This window comes from Dipodomys ordii, unplaced genomic scaffold, assembly GCF_000151885.1.
Source record: "Dipodomys ordii isolate 6190 unplaced genomic scaffold, Dord_2.0 Scaffold14, whole genome shotgun sequence".
Classification (NCBI taxonomy): Eukaryota; Metazoa; Chordata; class Mammalia; order Rodentia; family Heteromyidae; genus Dipodomys; species Dipodomys ordii.
Genome location: NW_012267230.1, coordinates 212,438 through 229,622, shown reverse-complemented (window position 1 = coordinate 229,622; position 17,185 = coordinate 212,438). Strand labels below are relative to the sequence as shown.

General features: G+C 41.6%; 1 protein-coding gene and 1 long non-coding RNA gene across 2 annotated transcripts in view; one reads left to right on the top strand and one right to left on the bottom strand.

The window, feature by feature from the left end:
• Dcun1d3 (DCN1, defective in cullin neddylation 1, domain containing 3) overlaps positions 1-5,743 on the top strand; it is a 47,635-nt gene extending 41,892 nt beyond the window's left edge. Inside the window, exons 2-3 of the mRNA XM_013011716.1 lie at positions 1,531-2,066; positions 3,891-5,743. Coding sequence (XP_012867170.1) covers positions 1,636-2,066; positions 3,891-4,374 — 915 coding nt within the window. The 5' untranslated portion in view covers positions 1,531-1,635 and the 3' untranslated portion in view covers positions 4,375-5,743. The remainder of the gene's footprint in view (positions 1-1,530; positions 2,067-3,890) is intronic.
• Positions 5,744-12,801: 7,058 nt separating this feature from the next.
• LOC105982050 overlaps positions 12,802-17,185 on the bottom strand; it is a 27,385-nt gene continuing 23,001 nt past the window's right edge. Inside the window, exon 3 of the long non-coding RNA XR_001174857.1 lies at positions 12,802-13,310. This is a non-coding gene — a long non-coding RNA (uncharacterized LOC105982050). The remainder of the gene's footprint in view (positions 13,311-17,185) is intronic.

Below are 17,185 nucleotides of genomic sequence, written 5' to 3'. Positions count from 1 at the left end.
GCTGGCTTCAAACCATGATCCTCAGATCTCAAATGTCCTGAGTAGCTAGGATTACAGGTGTGAGCCACTGGTGCCTGGCTTTCCTGTCATTTTTCAAAGTGTGTATTAATTGAACCAATGAGTTTCTAGCCATTACTTAATGTACTTTCTCTCTGTACTGGGGTTTGAACTCAGGGTTTTGTGCTTGCTAGTCAGGTACCCAATGTATGCCTCCAGCCCTAAAATACCCACCTTTTAGATTATTTATTTATTTATTTTGGTGTGCCATTCCAGGACCTAGGCATTGTCCCTGAGCTCTTTTTTGTTCAAGGCTGGTCCTCTTATCATTTGAGTCAGAGCTCCACTTCTGGTTTGTTTTTTTTTGCCAGTTGTGGGGCCTGAACTCTGGGCCTGGGTGCTGTCCCTTAGCTCTTTAGCTCAAGGCTAGTGCTCTACCACTTGAGCCATAGCACCACTTCCAGCCTTTTCTGCTTATGTGGTGCTGAGGAATCAAACCCAGGGCCTCATACATACAAGGCAAGCACTCTACAACTCAGCCACCTTCCCAGTCCCCACTTCTGGCTTTTTGGTGGTAATTTGGAGATAGAGTCTCATGGACTTTCTTGCCTGAACTGGCTTTGAACTAAGATCCTCAGATCTTAGCCTCCTGAGTAGCTAGGATTACAGGCATTGGTTTGTAATCCAAAGCCTGGTTTAAAGTATCTTTGTGAATTACAACAAATAATAAACCACCATGATGAATTTGTCACGTGTCAGTGCAGTCTTTTTCAAATAGCAGTTATCCAATCTTTCACAGTGGAGATGCATTGCTTTAGAAGACTGAGCCAGGAGGATAGAGAGGGAACTCCTTGATCAGGAAGCCACTTTGGAGTATAGGCTGGGTGGATGGCTTATGGAAGTGGGAGGAATAGGACAGAGAAGGGGCCTAATACTTGCTCTGTGGAATAGGCTCAAGAAGAAACCCGGAGAGATCAGACAAACTGCACTGTGGTTTGTCTGGGATGCTGCTTATAGTCTTGACACACTTCAAACCCCTTACCTCATCGTTAGGCCATTATGAGACTGCATAGGTCTTGGATTTGGCAACCCCTTGTCTGTATTCATTTTAAAAAGAGAACCTGAAAGTACAGCCATTAGGAGCTTAGAAGATAAACCATATATTTGCACTGGCACCTTCTGGCTTAACCCAGGTCCAAATCACTTTCTTATGTGATGATTAAGTTGGCAAACAAGAGTTCCCCTGGCATATTTCTGTCAGAACTGTGTTATTCACAGCAATCAGTCTCTTGGAACCTGTGCCACCTTAAGAATTGTAGGAATTTTCCATACTGGTTCTCCAAGTATGTTCTAGCTAAATGAATTTCCCAGGGGAAGTTCCAAAGCTAACCTACAAGGGTGGGTTTAGGGGTCTTCCTTGTCTTGTTGTTGACTCTCTGAAATAGCAGTTCTTGCTATGTTTAGCTCCTGGAGGGGCATGTCCATACCTCTTTTACCACTATCCAGAGGTGACTGCTTTCTATTTCTTTCCAGGTGGGCTGGCTCCTCTGGCTGATGGCATGTTGAAGTACATGGACCAGTGGCAACGAGGGCATTTGATCCGGAGGGGGCCACTCTAGAGGCCCGACTACCACCATCATGGGCCAGTGTGTCACCAAATGCAAGAATCCCTCATCTACCCTGGGCAGCAAGAATGGAGACCGGGAGCCTAGCAGCAAGTCACATAGCAGGCGAGGTGCAGGCCACCGTGAGGAACAGGTGCCACCCTGTGGCAAGCCAGGTGGGGATATCCTCGTCAATGGAACCAAGAAGGCAGAGGCTGCCACTGAGGCCTGTCAGCTGCCAATGTCCTCGGGAGATGCTGGGAGGGAGTCCAAGTCCAATGCTGAGGAGTCTTCCTTGCAGAGACTGGAAGAACTGTTCAGGCGCTACAAAGATGAGCGGGAAGATGCAATTTTGGAAGAAGGCATGGAGCGTTTTTGCAATGACCTATGTGTTGACCCCACAGAATTTCGAGTGCTGCTCTTGGCTTGGAAGTTCCAGGCTGCTACCATGTGCAAATTTACCAGGTAAGTCTTTTTTTTCTTCGTGTCAGTGGATAAGCAGAGGAAGGAAGGGAGTGCCATTGGACAGAGACCTGGGTTGGTTTCATAGGGTTTAGGATATTTGTGTTGTTGATTTTCTCTGAAACTTAAATGTTCTCTAAGTTTTTGTTCTGATCCAGAGAGGGTTCAGCAGCTACATTCTTGGTGCTTTGGCTGATCCATTGATTAGGAATCTTAGAAAGAAGGTTCAGGCATTTGTATTTTGATAAAGCTTCCCGTTTCTTTTTTCTCTTTTTTTGTGCCAGTTGTAGGGTTTGAACTCAGCAGGGCTGGGGCACTGTCCCTGAGTTTTTGTGCTCAAGGCTAGCACTCTACCACTTGAGCCACAGCTCCCTTTCTGGCATTTTGGTGATTCATTGGGAGACTTTTCTGCCTGGGCTGGCTTTGAACTGCAATCCTCACATCACAGCCTCCTGAGTAGCTAGGATTTGAGGCACGAGCCATCAGCACCCAGCTGTCTCAGCCTTTTCTTTTTTCTCCTTCACCTGTGAATTCACTCTATCACATGCTTACTTGGTGTTTATTATCTACCTATTAAGGACCTGGTACTTATGTACAATGCAGTGAGTGCTCTGTAGATATCTCTTTGTCACTTCAGAAGCCAATTGTCCCTTCTAGCTGTGAGCCTATTGCTTTGAGCCAGGCCTATGTGTAGCAAGGACAGCTGGCCCCTGTAATCAAGTAGTAGTTGCAGATATTGTTGTGGGCATGTGTCCATACAGAGGTTGTTTGTAGGGGGATGACTGGGCAGGTGTGGTTTGCAGCGTGACTGTGAACCAACTTTGAGAACCAGCGGTGCAGATTCTATGTCTATGTCTATGGGCTCCTTGGTAGGTCAGCCCCTGGCCAAATGTCTCACCACTTCAGTAGTCCCTGGGTTACTACCAATGTGAGACCCTGTCGTATGCTGAGAGTGCTATACAAATCTTAAAAACACATAGGCTGCTGGGCATGGTGGTGCAGGCCTGTAATCCCAGCACTTAGGAAGCTGAGGATCAAGAGGTTGAGGCAGGCCTGGATGACACCCTATGTCAAAACCTTTTTGTTTTTTTAGTAACAGAACTTTGATCTCTGGTTACAGAACTACTCAGGTTCATCCAGAATCTTTGGCTCTAGAAGACCCCCTTGGTGACCCTCTTGGTAGTCATCAAAAATATACCCCAGCTGGGCGCCGGTGGCTCACGCCTGTCATCCTAGCTACTCAGGAGGCTGAGATCTGAGGATCGCGGTTCAAAGCCAGCCTGGGCAGGAAAGACCGGGAGACTCCTATCTCCAATAAACCACTAGAAAACCGGAAGTGGCGCTGTGGCTCAAGTGGTAGAGCGCTAGCCTTGAGTGAAAGAGGTCAGAGAGAGTGCCCAGGCCCTGAGTTCAAGCCCCATGACTGACCCCCCCCCATAAAAAATATATATATACCCCAAACAATCCACAGATAATTCTCCTCTGGGAGGAAAGCCTGCAGCTTAACCACTATTGCAAAGTGGGAAACAAAGTCCAGGCAACAAGAGACTGGAGTTTTATTTAGCTTTTATCCCTTGTTTGCCACCTGCCAGGCACAGTTAAGATGCAGTTAGTATCTGTTAACCAGTTGAGTCATCAACAAAACCCTGTGAAGTAAGATGGTAGACACATGGCGTGTGACTGGTGAGGAAACAGGACTAGTTAATGCAGGAGACAGATTTTCAGTTCAGGCTTCCAGGCCTCACGGTTGTGTTCTTCACCACTGTACTCCATTGTCACCCAGAAAATATCTCACTGATTAATTGTGCATTTTCCTTCCTGTTCTAGGAAGGAGTTCTTTGATGGCTGCAAAGCAATAAGTGCAGACAGCATTGACGGGATCTGTGCACGGTTCCCTAGTCTCTTAACAGAAGCCAAACAAGAAGATAAATTCAAGGATCTCTACCGGTTTACATTTCAGTTTGGCCTGGACTCTGAAGAAGGGCAGCGGTCACTGCATCGGGAAATAGCCATTGCCCTGTGGAAACTAGTCTTTACCCAGAACAATCCTCCAGTATTGGACCAATGGCTAAACTTCTTAACAGAGAACCCCTCGGGGGTCAAGGGTATCTCCCGGGACACTTGGAACATGTTCCTTAACTTCACTCAGGTGATTGGCCCCGACCTCAGCAACTATAGTGAAGATGAGGCCTGGCCAAGTCTCTTTGATACCTTTGTGGAGTGGGAAATGGAGCGAAGGAAAAGAGAAGGGGAAGGGAGAGTCGCACTCAGCTCAGGGCCGGAGGGCTTTTGTCCCCAGGAGCAGACTTAGTGGCTCTGTCCCAGGAGCAGCTGTGAGGATCTGCAAGCTGCCCTGAAGCCAAGCAAAGAATTGGACCTTTCTGGAAATTACTGAAGATCCGGATATTTTCTACTTTTACACCTTTCTCTGCCTTGTATCTGAAAGGGCTCTAAAATGCTGTATCATGTTTTAGGCACTTTCTTCATTTTCGGTTATTTTGGTTATTTCTTTTTTTTGGAGGGGGGAGGGAATCCCCCAAAATATTTGAACCTGGCTACATGTTGTGTATCTTTTTTTTTTTTTTAAGCCTTCAGATAGAATAAGCCTGCCATTTCTTGCACAAATTTTAGATTTTGGTTTGTTTTGTGGGGGAGGGCATAAGATTGGGTGGGGGGGGAAATGGGACTGTTAGGTTGAATTAACATTACAAAATGATACAGTGCCAGATCTCAGTTTTGCATAGATTTTTTTTTTCCAGGGCAGGTCTGTACTGTGTGTAGTGCTGTTTACATGGTTGAGTTTAGGTTGTAATAATTATTTTTAAAAGATTTACACAACTTTGAATAGCAGTGTTAACTGTTTAACCACATTGCATTAATTTCCAGACAATTTAGAACTCTTGGAGAGCCAAGGCCAACAAGAGTATTCGCAGTCTGGTGACGATGCCCTTTTAAGCTAACTTATCCCAAACCTTTGTTTCCCTCACTTCTAGTTCATTCCTTCTTTGTGACCTATTGCGTTTCATGTTGAGTTTATCATCAACATGCTGCATGTGTCAGTCAAGTGAGCAGTTTTGTTTCCTTTTAGAACATGTTGTACTAAGAACCACTTACATTGAATGCAGAGAAAGCAGTGCTACCTCAGTTTTGCTGGAAGTAGATTTCTTTGATAGTTTTCTTTCTTTGATGAAGTTTCTGTATTTTCATATTATAAGTGGAAATACTTTTTTTTTTTTTTTTCTATTTGCTTTGGAGCCAAAGTTTCTGTTCCTGGTAGTCGGAAAACTGTGCCGGCCGGCCAGCTGACTTGAAAGAAAACTGTGGTATGGAGCTCTGCTTGAACTTTTGTTTTACTTTTATTTTATTTTATTTTTTAAAAAAATTCATCAGCTTACTTGTCTGGCAAGTGCAGAAGCCTAGGACTGGCTTGATCTCTGCCAAACAAATTATCAAAGTGTATTTAATAGTTCAAAGTGTGCCCTTTTCCCTTCTTGCTGCACCCATGTTGTCACTTAACCCCCCAGGAGTTATTTATTGTCTTTTTGTTAATGTCAAGCTCATAGGGGGTAATGTGATGACTGTTTAGGTTTACATGACTCTCTTCCCCTTGCCTGTCCCCAAATGTGTGTGTGTGTGTGTATGTGTGTGTGTATATATATATATATATACATATATAAAGTATGTATATATTTTACATATATAAAAAATATATATATACACATATATGTATCTATATTTCTGTTTCTTTGCCTGCTAAAACTGGCCATAAAAGAGGGAGCTGCCTTCACCATATAGTTTAAGAAGAGTGCCAGGGTGTGTAATTGAGGCTGTAGCATATCAATTTGGACCATTTTTACTAAAGAGAACATGAATTTGCTTATAGGGAGGAGGACCCAGTTCCCTTTGTGCTTCGCTTCACAAGGCCAGTTTTTGATCAAACTGCCACTGGTCCCTGAGGAGCTGATTTGTCCTACCTGGTTTTCGTAATGGGGGCCCTCTTGCTATTTTTCCATTAAAAAAAAATCTATATATATATCTATATATATCTTGAAAAACCTGTACTGGAAGGGTGGGTGGCAGGAGCTTGTACAGTTCAGCTTTCAACACTTTGGAACAGTTTAAAAAGGGAATCTTTGAAATAAAAACTTACAAAAAATGTTTATCCTTGTGAGGTAATGAGTTTGTCTTTTAGAACTTTGGGGTTTTCTCCCCATCTCCACCCCAGGTATATTTCTCAGTTTGGATAAGAATTTTTGTGTTTTGAATTTCTTCGTGGTAGCCTTATAGTATTGGGCTCCTGTCATTACAAAGTTATTATCTAAGGAGTTGGCCATTGTAGTTTCTCTGAAAGTGACATCGTAGGGCACATACATACATATTTTTTTTAAATTCTAAACCTGATAGAATGAGCCACAACACTGATTAGAAATACTAGTGTCTCCTTTTGTTCTAGCAAAAACAAAACTAAGATCTTGGTCTCCAGGGGTCCCAGCAGCTTATGCGGGTGCAGTTGTAGTTGGCACTCCGTGAGCTCTTACTACCTTTTCAGTCAACCAGTTTGAAACTATCAGTTCTGGCTTGGGTAGAGGCTAACATGAGGAGAATAGCAAGTTGCTCCTCACTGTGAGGCAGTTTCTAGCCCAGACCAGAGGGTGTGTGAGAAAGAGGTGTGCTCAGAAAGGGAGGCTGCTGAAGGCACTGCGGGCTTAGGGTAGATTCCCTCAGCCTCTGAGCCCGAGTCCCCATTGTTAGGTTCACTGAAGTGGGTTTTGGTTTGTAATTCTCCAGCTGAACTATGAAGAAATTAGTTTTCGTTCCATTTTTAAAAGAGCCATCCTCTGAGAGGGGACTTTCAGACTTGAGTCCCTAATGCCTAGTAAGGAATGCCCAGCTCTGGGCCAGTATTTGACCATAGAAAACGCAGGATTTTGTTTTCTTTTTCTCCTGCCAAATGTTCAAGGTATGAGGTATGTAGAGGGTTTGTACTCATACTTGTGGGAAACAAAAGTCCCAGCGCCTCACAATCTAGAAATAGGTTTTTTGCCTAATGGGTGGGTGAGCAGCGACTCTTAGGAAGGCCCAAAGCTTGCTCCTCAGTTAAGCCAGTATACTCATCACTAGCATTTTTTGGAGACAGGCAAGGATGTGAATGCCATTTTGAAAATCTGCAAAAACGAAATCTCTGGGGAATTCGCTTGGTTTTTGACGATGGCTTTGTGAGCATCTGTGGTGTTTCCTTAGCAATTTATTAGCAAGCTGGTTATGAAGTGAAGTGTTGCTTCACTGAATTGCTCTTCCCCCATCCATTTGACAAAGCTGAATGTATTGTTCTTAACCTCCCTTCCTGTAGTGACATTTTGCTCTGCCTCACCGGCTGCCTCAGCAGTGCTCCCCCCCTCATCCTGCCAGATGTGCCCACATGTGTTACTTGGGTCCAGGAATCTGTATGTACTTGTTTGATAAAAGGAAGATGGGGGAAAACACACACACACACACACACAGAGAGAAAACCCTAGAACTGCTGAAGATCTAAACTAATCAAACCAAGAGATTTTGTAGGTATGTAGAGGGTGGGAAACAAAAAGTCCCTGATCTTGGCAATGAAGAAACATGTCTGTTGCTTACTGGGAGAGTGAGCGGTGACTCTTAGGTCTAGGGAAATAGATATAATAGAAAATGTGTAAGACAGTATTTCCCAGAAGGGTAGCTACAGGCCACCCTTTTAAGCCACACAGTATTAGAGTGTCAAAACAGTCTCTAGGTCTGGAGGCCCCAGAGTTCACCTGATGGCCTCAAATACCATGTCCAATTATATTAAATGGTGGGAAAGCAACAAGGACAAAGCTGTATCTACAAGTTTGCAAACCAAAGTATTTTGTATAGTTTGGTTTGCTGTATTTCAGTTGGGGTCTTGAGTGAAGTAGGTGGGTTGAACATTTATAAGCTAAGGGCTGGAAAAAGTTGCTTTACTACTTGTGTTTAGTGAATATGACTATCTTGGTTACTGATAAAGGTCTTCTTTGAAGGATGCCAGCAATGTTTTGTTTAAGTGGTTGAAAGGACTTATTAAAGCTGTTGGTTTTTAAGTGTTGGTTAGGACATTGACCTTGATCTTCCCCTTAGAATCATTTCTCTGAGTCATGTAGAGAAGAGTCCCACTACTTTTGAGAGGTTATTCCCATGTTAAGTTGGAATTATAGCATATATGCAGTTTAATCTGGCATGGGCTTTCATATTCATGAAGGAGGGTCTGCAGGTTCCCCCACTCCTTTTTTTTACCCTTGACATATTTATAACACTCTTCAATGTCACTTTTCAAAAGATTATTGATGCTTGAGCACTGGTTGTAGATGCCAAGATGATTTGATGAATCACTTTGAGGAATCATCATGTTCTTCCTATTTTCTTGGAAACACAGCCTGCTTTCAGATGCTTAGCTTCTACCACTAATTTGGGTATTTCCAAAGGAAGTCATTCAGCAGCTTGTTCCTCCTCCAACACCCAACATGTTTGCTCTGGAAGAAGTCCTTCTGACCCAGCCCTCAAGCTTTGTGATTAATGACACTCACCTGTTGCACTAATGAATGACTGTAGGTTTTCAAAGGGGGATTTAGTAGCAGTAGGCAAATAGGGTTTAGATGAACTGGTTCTACACATATTCCTGCCTTAAGTAGCTACAGTGATGGGTCCACTGCTCATGTAACCCTCCACATTTGTGGGTCCCTCTTAGTTTATGATCAGCATGGTTCTTGATGTTGTACAAACTTGACAAAAGTTACTATTTTTTTGTATTCTCTGCACTGTTGCACTATCCAAATGGCCCCTCGAATATTTTTATCAACTTGTTACATACATTTTTTTGTCTCTGATGTCTATTTTTTTTCTTTTGAATTTTTTTTAATTTGGAATTAATTTTAATTTTGGATTTAATAAATTTGTTTACCTGATTTGATATTTGTGCAGAACACAAAACAAGTGACTTTATTTTGAGGCAAGGTCTACCTATGGTACCTCTTTCAGCATGTCATTGGGTAATACTAATTCCTTTGCTTTGGAAAACAGTTTAGATAGTTCAAGATCCCCAAGTTTCAAACAGGGCTGACCGTCCATACACCAAGACTTAATGGGTTAGCCTTTGGGGTACCAATGCTTCTAGAAAATAGCATTACTAAGGCCGGGCACTCGTGGCTCACACCTGTAATCCTAGCTACTCAGGAGGCTGAGATCTGAGGATCATTGAGGATCATGGTTCAAAGCCAGCCCGGACAGGAGAGACCGTGAGATTCCTATCTCCAATAAACCACCAGAAAACCGGAAGTGGCGCTGTAGCTCAAGTGGTAGAGCGCTCGCCTTGAGCTGGAGAGCTGAGGGACAGCACCCAGGCCCAGAGTTCAAGCCCCCATGACCAACCAAAAAAAAAAAAAAAAAAAAAAAAAACCCAAAAAAACAAATAGCATTACTACAGTAGGGTCACTACTCTTTCAAGTAACTAAATTCCCATATGGGATAAGAATTTGAGCGCTTATGGTCCTTAGGTTAGCAGTGATAAAGTGTAAAGGAGACAGGCTGACTTGGCTGTTACTGTCAATTCCATTTCTGTGTAACCGCTGGAAAGTTAGTGAAGTTTTTAAAAATTGCATTTTTGCTAATTTGTAAAATGAACACTTCCATAATACTCACACTTACAATTCTAGCAGCTTCTTAGGAGACTGAGATCTGAGGATAGCAGTTCAAAACCAGCCTGGACAAGAAAGTCTGTGAGACTCTTCTTTACAATTAATCACCAAAACACTGAAAGTAGAGATGTAGCTCAAGTGGTATGGTGCTACCCTGAGCAAAAAAGCTCAGGGACAGTACCCAAGTTCTGAGTTCAAACCCAGGACTGGCACAACATAGAAAATATGTCTCCAGGACATGTACTTGTTCCCCAATGACTCTTGGATATGTTTTTTCTGTGTTCTGGCTCTCCTGAATTCTAAAACCCCATGATTCTTACACATGTGGAAAGTAAAGTGAAAGATATTGATTTGGGTATATGTAGAGCTTAGAGCTATTCTGAATGTTGTCAGAGGTATGTATGGAAAAAACCAATTTTCAATTAGATGACAGGTAAATGACTTTCATCCAATTACTAGATCAGCCTGCTGGCATATGGGATAAGCTTTTTCTAGCAAGAAAGTATCTCAAAGGTGGTTCTAGGGGTACAGAAAAAATCACTTTGGCACTGGCTTCTTAACTCCTGTCAAGGCATTTTACTAAGCTGGGTTGGCTCTGGAGGTCATCTAGCCCCCAGTTTTTTTACCTAGCCAGAAAGAGTCCATGTGAAGAGGTTAGGAGGCCTGCCTACTAGATCTCATTTCCTTCTTCTATGTGAACTATTTTAAGATACTCAGTCTGAAAAAAAATCCACAGAAAGCCTACATAGTTCATTCTTCCTAATGTTCTAACCTTAGTCTTTTCTCAGGAGTGCTGAGAAAGTCCTAGTAGAACAGAAACAACATAGCCATCAGCATAACATCTTAACTCTAAGTTTTATGAAAAGAGTCTCCACAAGTTTTGTGCTGATCTCAGTGATACTGCTAAAGTTTGTAAGTGTTTTAGATAAGTATACTTATTGTAAGAAAGAAAGAAGAAAACATGAGTACCAGATCTGGACATAGATATCCTCTTACATTGGCTAAAATAGGTAATTAGGTAATATTATCTACATGTCTAGGAAAAGTCACCATATGCCAAAATAAGTTCCAGGAAGAATAAGGGTTATTAGAAATATATGAACTTGCCAGTGGGTATTTTAAGTTGATTTTGGGATCTCTCAGGATTTTGTAAGCATAAAAGCAAATACAAGAAGTCACAATGGAGGCTGGAGGCATGGTTCAGTGGTAGAGTACATAGTAGGCATGAGGCCCTGAGTTCAAGCCTCTGTACTACCAAAAAAAAAGAACAATGGAAAATAATAAACTTAGGAACTTAAAAAGACTAGAAGTATTTTTTCAGTAATTGATATAAATGAACACTATATTTAATTCATAAGGAGCCCTAAAAAATTCAGTATGGAAAAGTACTTGGTTTCCTAAAGGAAAAATAGACAAAGGATATGCACACCTCACTGAGAGGAAAAAATAAATGGCTAAAAGCCTGGGGAGAAAAAAAAACCCTACAGGGTATTTACCATAATCAGTCATTTAACCTATTGTAAAAATTTTAGTCTGTTTAACTGGTTAAGATTTCAAGCAAATCCATGTTGTACAACTTTTCTGGTGTTAACCTAAGTGTTAAATGCTCTTTAATTCATAATTTCTTTCAATAACTTGGAGAGTTCTCTACTTTCTGCCAATTGTGTATGCTCAAAGATACAAATTTCTATTACTGGGTTTTCTATTTATAGATTATTCACAAAGAAGTGGACAAAAATGAAAAAAAAAAAAACAAAACATAACTTGAGTGTCCTATCCTTCTATGAGCAGTGAGCCCAGAAAACAAGAGTGATATATTCAAAGTTTTAAATCAAGATCTCTGTAAAATTCTTTGGAGCTGCCCTTTTCTTCCCAAATCAGACACTACTTCTCTCGCAGCTGCTTTGGCAGTTCTGCATTGGCTGCCCTAGAAGGGTGTGGGAGGAAAAATGTACAAACGCACTTATGAATGGAATGTGTGTTTTGCAAGAGGCCAAGTTGGCAGCTTTGGTTTCCAAAAGGTGGGAACATCAACTGAAAAGAACTGTGTGCAGACTGAGGTCTCAGAGACCTGAGGTCCAAGTCTATCTGCAGAGCTTTGGAGCTGGGGCTCACAGGGAGCTGCACCTTATCCAGAAGGAATGGCCTTGGCTATTTGAGAGCAATGGGAGTGTCTAGGTTCAAAAAACCCCAATCTACTCTTCCTATATTCTGAAAATGAGCCTTGGCACTAAGCCCATACTCAGGGTTTTCCCCTAATTTAATCTTCATTACAACCTTATGAAGTAGTGAAGTGGGTTATTCAGATTTTAAAAGTGAAGACATTAGCTGTGTACCAGTGGCTCACTCCTAGCTACTCAGAAGGCTGAGATCTGAGGATCTTGGTTGGAGCCAGCCCAGGCAACAAAGTACATGAAGCTCTTAATGTCCAATCAACTACCAAAAAGCTGGAAGTGGAGCTATGGCTCAAGTAGTAGAGTGCTAGACTTGGGCAAAACAAGCTCGGGGATAGCACACAGGTCCCGAGTTCAGGCCTCAGGTTTGGCACACAAAAAAAGGTGAGGAAATGGAGGCCTTGATGAGGAAACTAATTCATACTCTGTCATTTCCTACAAACCAAGTCTTTATATTTCATAATCTTTGTAAGGAGGTATTTCTTCATTCTACAGTTGTGAAAACTGACTCAAGGTTATAAATGACTTGCCCCAAAATACCAAGGGTATAGAGCTAAAGTTTTAACCAAGCCTATATGTATAGCTTCGTGTATCTTTCCTATCTACAAAAGCAGACTCAAAACTATCTATAGAATCCTATATCCCTCCACACTTCATATAACAATATGCTGTACTGTGAAAGCACAATCACTTATTTTCATAGTAATCCTATGAGAAATGTCATTATCCCAAGCACAGAGATACTAGTAACTTATTCAAGTTCAATTAATATGTTGGGATTTGAGCGTACTCTGGACACAGATGCTCACTTAAATTGGCTACCTGAATTCCATTGTGATAATCATACACATTTCTGTTTTATGTTTTTTACATTGTTTTTGTTTTATTGCCCTAAGATGGAACTCTTGACATAGAATTGCAGGGTCTGAGTGTATAGGGCAAAATTTTTGGTGTGACATCTGTGGCCAACTTTGGAATTGTGTGCTTGTGCCCTGTGTCACTTCTAATATAAAGGCTGAGATCCAGAGGAACACATTTTGAAGCCAGTCCAGAAAGAAAAGTCCAAAATAACCAGCAAAAAGCCAGGCTGAAAACATGAGTCAAGTAATATAGTGCCAACCAATCAACCTCAGGCAAAAATAAAAAGGAATGAATTAGCTTTGCTTGAAGTTTCCAGTTCTCAGGGAGGAAGCTGACTGATGGCGGCACCTAGTGGTGGAGACAGGCTCTGCAGTTGCTCCGAAGAGGGAGTGATGATTTCCAAACTTAAAAAGTTGTCTTCATCCTGGCAAAGCAGCAAAGATGACATGGCATCTTGTGGGCCTGGAGGGATGTCTGTGCCTTTTTCTTAGTGCCCTGCACTGGGCAGACCTGCCACTCCCTTTTGTTGTCCAAGTCTAGAAGTGAAAAAAATTGAATGTTGCCAACAGTGATAAAGTTGAGCAATAAAACTTATAGAAACATAACCAGATTAGGCTTAAGTGTGAGATGAGACATACATTGAAAGAAGTAAAATTGAATGAGGTAAGATTTCAAAAGAACCAACCCAAACAAAGTCTAATACTCTCTGTGTGGCAGACTTGCCAGATATGTGGCTCAACCTTTTTGTTTCAAGTTTATGATAGCTTCCATGGACAAATAATTTGCTTCAGAGGTACTTCAGTTTTGACAAACTATTAACTGGCGCTGTTTTTCTCCACAAAAAATTATGTCCTTCCTCACGTTTCCATCTCTGACTATACTGTTTTAATGGTAGTACTACATGGAGTAAGTAACCTTGTTTCTTTCCCTCACATTGTGTAAAGATGAAGAAATCTTGAACTTTAGGCATTTATTGAAAATTTGCACATGCAAAAAGGGACTAGATTCATTAGCCAGATACAATCAACTTCCCATAAAAGCCATCCACTGGTTGACAGGTTGCAGCTTAATCATATTTGCTGCTGTTACCCACAAGGGTAAGAAATGGCACTTGGAAAAGTGCCAAGACTCACAAACCCATGCTTGGGGTTGTGTTTTCATCTTCATCTTTTGCTACCATGAGTCTTAAACCAGAGAGTGATCCAGTAAAGACAGTAAAGACAGGTTTTTATCCACAAGGCTGAATGAATAGTTATAAACAAGCTAGAGGAAGTAAGGTTCAAGTATGTGTCTGCCACAAGGAAAGAGGCAGGCAGTAGGTTCATGTAGAGTCACCTGATTCTAATCCAAGGCCTGCCACTGAGATACAAGGCAAATCTCAACCTAGCCTCATTTTCCCAACTAGAAAACATCAAAATATTTAATATCTCATGAGAACTACAGACAACAATAGTTAACATACACTGAGCATTTATTACCTGTCAAAGGATATTCAAAGCACTTGTCTCATCCTCAAAACAGCTCATTGATGTGAATGCAACTGTGCATCTACTCTCTTAATAAAGAAGCATGCTCAAGGGCTAGGTGTGGAAGTCCACACTGTTAATCCCAGCAGGACTGGAGGTGAAGGCAGGAGGATTGAGGTTCAAGGGCAGGGAAATACTGGCAAAGTTAGTGTTAAGTCCTTATCTGAAAAACTGAAAAGAAACCTGGTCACATGGCACAGCACTTGCCTACCAAGTGGTGCAAAAAACAATACAAAAGACAAACATATAAACACGGGTGTGTACAAGCCACACAACTGTTAAGTGACAGACAAGGATTCCAATAATGATACTTTGTCCTAAGAGTCCTTACAAATTACTTTTAATCTTGTCTAAGTCTGATCACTTAAAACTTGTAGCACCTATTATGTTAAGCACTGCTTAAAAACTATATAAAATATCATTTAACAATATATCTTGTAAAACTGAAAAAGCACTTAGAATTTTGGAGTTATCCCTTACCTGTTAATTCTCTTACATGTCATAAGAATTCATAGAATTAGGTAGGATGAGAAGGCTAAGGAGTTTTTTAACAAAACAAGCAGAAATGAGCAAAGACAAACACAAAATCTTCCTTTGGTTGCCTGAAGTAGCCTAGCAGTAGCATTTTGTGCACGAAGAAGTAGAGCTTTGAGAGCAAGAGCTTTATGGGCCTGGAACCAAGTCATCATGGTTCAAATCCTGATAATGCACTTGCAGTTGTGTAACTGTAGGGAAATTACTTAAGCTGAGTAAACCTCTTTCTACTTGTTACGTCCTTAGATACGCTAAATTTATCTGTTATACGATTGTAGTAATAGTTTCAGTAATATAGTTTCTATATTCTAGAAATATCAAGACAAGAGCTAGATCAGGTCTTCAGCCTGAAGAAGCCTGATGTCTTTGCTTCTTTTTTTCCTGTGCACTGGGTTTTCCAAGGGTATCCAATGACATCATGGAAACAGCTGCACAAATATGTGGCAAAGAGAGGTAGTCACAGCAAATTTTTGGGAAAATGCAAGCTGCTGGTGGGTTTGATCAATATGATTACAGAAATTGGAGTATGACTCTGAAATGAAAGGAATGACTTGAGTTTCTTTAGTGTAGAATACTGCTCCTAAAGGGTCTCCTGGGGGGCTGGGAAGGTGGCTCAGTGGTAGAGCGCTTGCCTTGCATGCTCGAGGCCCTGGGTTCGATTCCTCAGCACCACATAAGAAAAAAAGCCGGAAGTGGCGCTGTTGCTCAAGTTGTACAGCGCTAGCCTTGAGCTGAAGAGCTGAGGGACAGCGCCCAAGCCCAGAGTTCAGGCCCCACGACTGGACCCCCCAAAAAAACAAAAAAAACTAAAGGGTCTCCTGATTTCAGATTATCTTGATCTTTGCCTCAGAGTCTAAATCCTTTTGCCTACTGACTTTAATACTCCATTCCCAACACTTCACTCACATATTATCCTAGGTACTTCTTGAAGGAGAATGCTTTAAGCCACTTACTTTATCTACAAATAGGGACACAATGTTCCTTATTCTGCCTCCATATGCACTGAATTGATACTGAGGAGCTATCTAAAGGCAACTCTATGTCCCTTCAGAGCTTCTGCTTATTGGTCTTATTGGCAACTTTTGGTTGTCCAGGAGCCGGGGTCTTTTAAGTAAGTATAAACACTGAACACTAGGCTTTGTTTCTTACAGAAACCAATTCTTACACGTTGCTCAATAGGTTAATCATATCCCATCAAGTGCATGTTACAGGGACTTTATGACAGGAAATGAATTCCTGGTCCTGGCTTTAAGGCCTGAGTTGTTCATATTCTGCCATTTATATTTGACTATCTTCTAAAATGTCAGAATCTTGAGACATTTGTTTTTGCTAGTCCTGGGGCTTGAACTCTGGGCCCGGGCACTGTTTATGAGCTTCTTCTGCTCAAGTCTACCACTTCAGCCACAGAGCCACTTCTGGCTTTTTCTATTTATATGGTGCTGAGGAATTGAACCCAGGGCTTCATGCATGCTAGGCAATCACTCTGCCACTAAGCCACCTTCCCAGCCCCTCAAGAGGCATATCGTAGTCCAGTATTTCTTAAATTGTTCTAAGATGACACTAGCCTCTTTATTCCTACAGTTTATATGCTCATTCATTTGCTTATTCTAAAATGGATATCCACTTTTTAGTTTTATTGTTTATTATAATAATAATTATTATTTTTATTATTTTTTTGGTCGGTCATGGGGCCTGAATTCTGGGTCTGGGCACTGTCCCTCAGCTCTTCAGCTGTAGACTAGCGCTCTACCACTTGAGCCTCAGCCCCACTTCTGGCTTTTTCTGCTTATGTGGTGTTGAGGAATTGAACCGAGGGCCTCATGCATGCAAGGCAAGTACTCTACCACCGAACCACCTTCCCAGCCCCTATTGTTTATTATTTTTATTCTACAAAAGAATTTTACTTCAACATGTCAATGTATGTGTATAATGAATTATGCTTTAGGATTGAGTACTACTTTTTCCTTACAGAAAGCCTTATAGTAACAAGAATTAAGGGTTTGAAAATCACTGACTCCAAATTCTTCATTCTTCATGGAGGGATTAGAGGTGTGGCTCAGTTGGTAGAGCGCAAGCCAATGAACAAGAGCTTCAGGTACCATATTTGAGCTGAGATGCTACCCAGGCCCTGAGTTCAAGCACCATATGTCATGCTTCACACACATACCAAAGTAAATGTGGCTAAGCAATGGAGTTAGGCAGGGAGGAAAAATATTCATCTAATATGTAGAGAGGGTATGCTCTGATCACACCTAACCTGGGCCTTAAACTAAGACAGCTTGACATTAAGAGATGACTCGTGGACTGGGAAGGTGGATCAGTGGTAGAGCGCTTGCCTTGCATGCATGAGG